The 3,003-nt window shown below is 33.3% G+C and overlaps 1 protein-coding gene across 1 annotated transcript; it reads left to right on the top strand.

The window, feature by feature from the left end:
- Positions 1 to 431: 431 nt before the first annotated feature.
- LOC107698448 (natural killer cell receptor 2B4-like) lies at positions 432 to 2,468 on the top strand (the record flags this gene model as incomplete). The annotated part of the gene is made up of 4 exons (XM_016499464.1): positions 432 to 764; positions 1,647 to 1,943; positions 2,129 to 2,242; positions 2,395 to 2,468. Coding segments are annotated over 4 exons (818 nt in total), but the record flags the coding sequence as incomplete, so codon positions are not given.
- Positions 2,469 to 3,003: the final 535 nt, after the last annotated feature.

The following is a 3,003-nucleotide window of genomic DNA, read 5'->3' as shown; positions in this document are numbered from 1 at the left end:
GAATTTAACGTTAACCATTTAACAGGTTTTTACTGTAGCATTTTTTTGTAGCACTTTTACCGTTAAATTCACTGTCATTTTTTACAGTGTACTCAAAACAGATCTGTCTCTGTGGTGTTTTGCTATGTAATGGCTGCTGCAGCCTTATTTCACTTCTGATGTTTAAGTTCAACAAGGGCTGGAGCTAAAGGTCCTTCACACACAGTCTGGCCTGAGCTCAACTAGACGAAAATCAGCTCAGATAGTCACCTTTTTTTAAAGGGTCTCACTTCACTGCAGTGTACAGAGTCTCACTTTAATGTCAAAGCCAAGAAAAAAGTTTGTGATCATTTCAAAACTACAAGCTTAAAGATTAAACCTAGTTAAGATATTTATTTTTTCCTTTAACAAGAACTTTAATGTGTGACTGAGAAACTCTGTTTGTTCTCCAGTGTTTGCTGATCACAATGTAGTGAAGTCGGTGTCAGTGACGGAGGAAGATTCAGTCATTTTACAGACTGATCTTACTGAAATACAGACCACTGATTTGATAACATGGACATTTGGACATTCAACGACTAAAATAGCTGAGATCAATAGAGAGGATGGAATCTTCAAAACATATGACGATGTTCTTGATGGGAGATTCAGAGACAGACTGCAGCTGGATCATCAAACTGGATCTCTGACCATCACAAACATCAGAACCACAGATTCTGGAGAATATAAAGTAAACATCAAAGCCACAAAACCGACCACATACACATTCAATGTTACTGTCTATGGTAAGTCAACAATTACAGGTGTGCTTGTTCTGTCTATATTATTTATTAGAAAAACTAACATTGGGCTTTTTACCAGTGGCATAACTTTGATTTGGCATTCATTTCTAAAACATTTGATGGTCCTCTGTCCCTCCCACAGCTTACAGGAATGAATATAAATACATAAGAATATAACGTTGTAATTTTGGGTTTACATTTACAATTCCAAACTGGTGGTCTCTATGAAAAGTTCAATGTGTTTGTTGTCTGCCCTTATATACTACTATCCCTCGGGGAATTTCACAAAATACCTAATCCTATTTACTTTTAATAAAAAGTTGAATTCTGTTTAGGCTAAATTTGGGTTAATTACATTCGCATAGCATTTTACACAATACCCATTGTTTCAAAGCAGCTTTACAGAAAGTCATATGAACGCGTACAATGTAATAAATGTTTGCAGTGTCTCAGACTCACACTTGAGTGGTCGAATATACTTCAGAGATGTAAATATTAATAATTTTGTTTAATGTTTAAATCTATTTCTTATGGCAACCAACCCATAGAACTGTGGGAGTGAGTTTTGCACAGACACTCAAAATTCCTTTAAAAAATATATAAAAGTTCAGTTTAACATATTTTAAAATAAGCAAGTATTTCTGTAAGTTGTGCAGTTTTAGAATTAATTTATTATACAATGTATTATATGAAGTTCATAACTTTAAAATTTAAAGAAGTGTTACAATTTATAGCAACACATGAGCTATAAATACAAAATAGTTGAGCATCATAAAGGAAGAACTGACCCTAGAGACAGATTACTGAACAATATATCAAGAAGCATTACAAGAAGTCAGCAATGTCTTGTCAATTACTCCCTAAATTATTCTCTCATGTGTTCAGCTCGTCTGCCTGTTCCTGTCATCAGCAGTAACTCTACACACTGTTCTTCATCATCATCATCACAGCAGAATTGTTCATTGGTGTGTTCAGTGGTGAATGTGAGGCATGTGACTCTCTCCTGGTACAAAGGAAACAGTTTATTGTCCAGCATCAGTGTGTCTGATCTCAGCATCAGTCTCTCTCTACCTCTGGAGGTGGAATATCAGGATAACAACACCTACAGCTGTGTGCTCAACAATCCCATCAGCAACCAGACTGAACATCTGGACATCAGTCAACTCTGTCGGCCATGTTCAGGTATATGAATGCTAAACTATCTTGTGACTCTAAAAGCTTCATCTGAAGTAGCATATACATTACAAACTCAGCTGTGTGCTGCTCTTTATAGTGTTTATCATAGATCAGACATATTTACTCTTTCTCTTTAGCCGTTGCAACACCAGGTCCACAGTCTACTTCAAACTCTACTTCACATCCTCCAGACTCAGTCTCTCTGATAGTGTTGATTTCTGCGGCTGCTGCTGGATCTCTGTTGATTGTAGCAGCAGTCGGGATCTACTGGATCTACAAGAAACACAGAAAAACAGACCAAGCAGGTAAGAGTTTCCTATTGCTGACACATCTGTAAAAGTATTAAAATAATAATAAAACAATAAAAAATAATCAAGTATCTTTTCTTTTTTAAAGAAACACATATAAGATTTCTTTTTTTGTTTTTATTTTTGTGTTGATTTAATGATTATTGTAGGAACAGATCAGACTCGTAATGATGAGATCACTTACACTGATCCGACTTTCTACAAACAAAAAGCACAGAAACCGGTAAGAGAATTTATAACTGTGTCATTAATGCATATTTATTAAATTAGATGTTTATGTCCCATAACCATCCATCCCTTTTTCCTTCTGTTATAATAGAAACAATGACAATAATTCAAAATAATAATAACAATAATAATTATTATTATACATATTATTATTATTATTATTATTATAAAAAACCTATTATTATTTTTTTGTAGTAGTACTACTATTTGTTTAAATTACATATACATTAATTATTATTATTATTATTATTATTATTATTATGTAAATACGTAATTAAATATGAATTAAGTATTTACTTAATAATACATTTGAAACTAATGCACATAATACACAATAATCTAAATTTATTGCGACACGTCCTACAAGAAACCCAATGTGATTCTGGGGAACTTACTTACTTACTTCTGGCGAAATTACTTCATACATCCACTGAAAATGTCTCAACAGTATAAATGTCAATCAGGAAAAGATGAAGTTAGTTCTAAAAAAAAAGATCCTGAAGCAAAGATAGTTAACATGAAAACAGCAA

Source organism: Sinocyclocheilus anshuiensis, unplaced genomic scaffold (genome assembly GCF_001515605.1).
Source record: "Sinocyclocheilus anshuiensis isolate Anshui unplaced genomic scaffold, SAMN03320099.WGS_v1.1 scaffold22622, whole genome shotgun sequence".
In the NCBI taxonomy this organism is placed as follows: Eukaryota; Metazoa; Chordata; class Actinopteri; order Cypriniformes; family Cyprinidae; genus Sinocyclocheilus; species Sinocyclocheilus anshuiensis.
Note: the sequence above shows the minus strand (reverse complement) of the source record. Positions and strands in the feature narration are given on the sequence as shown.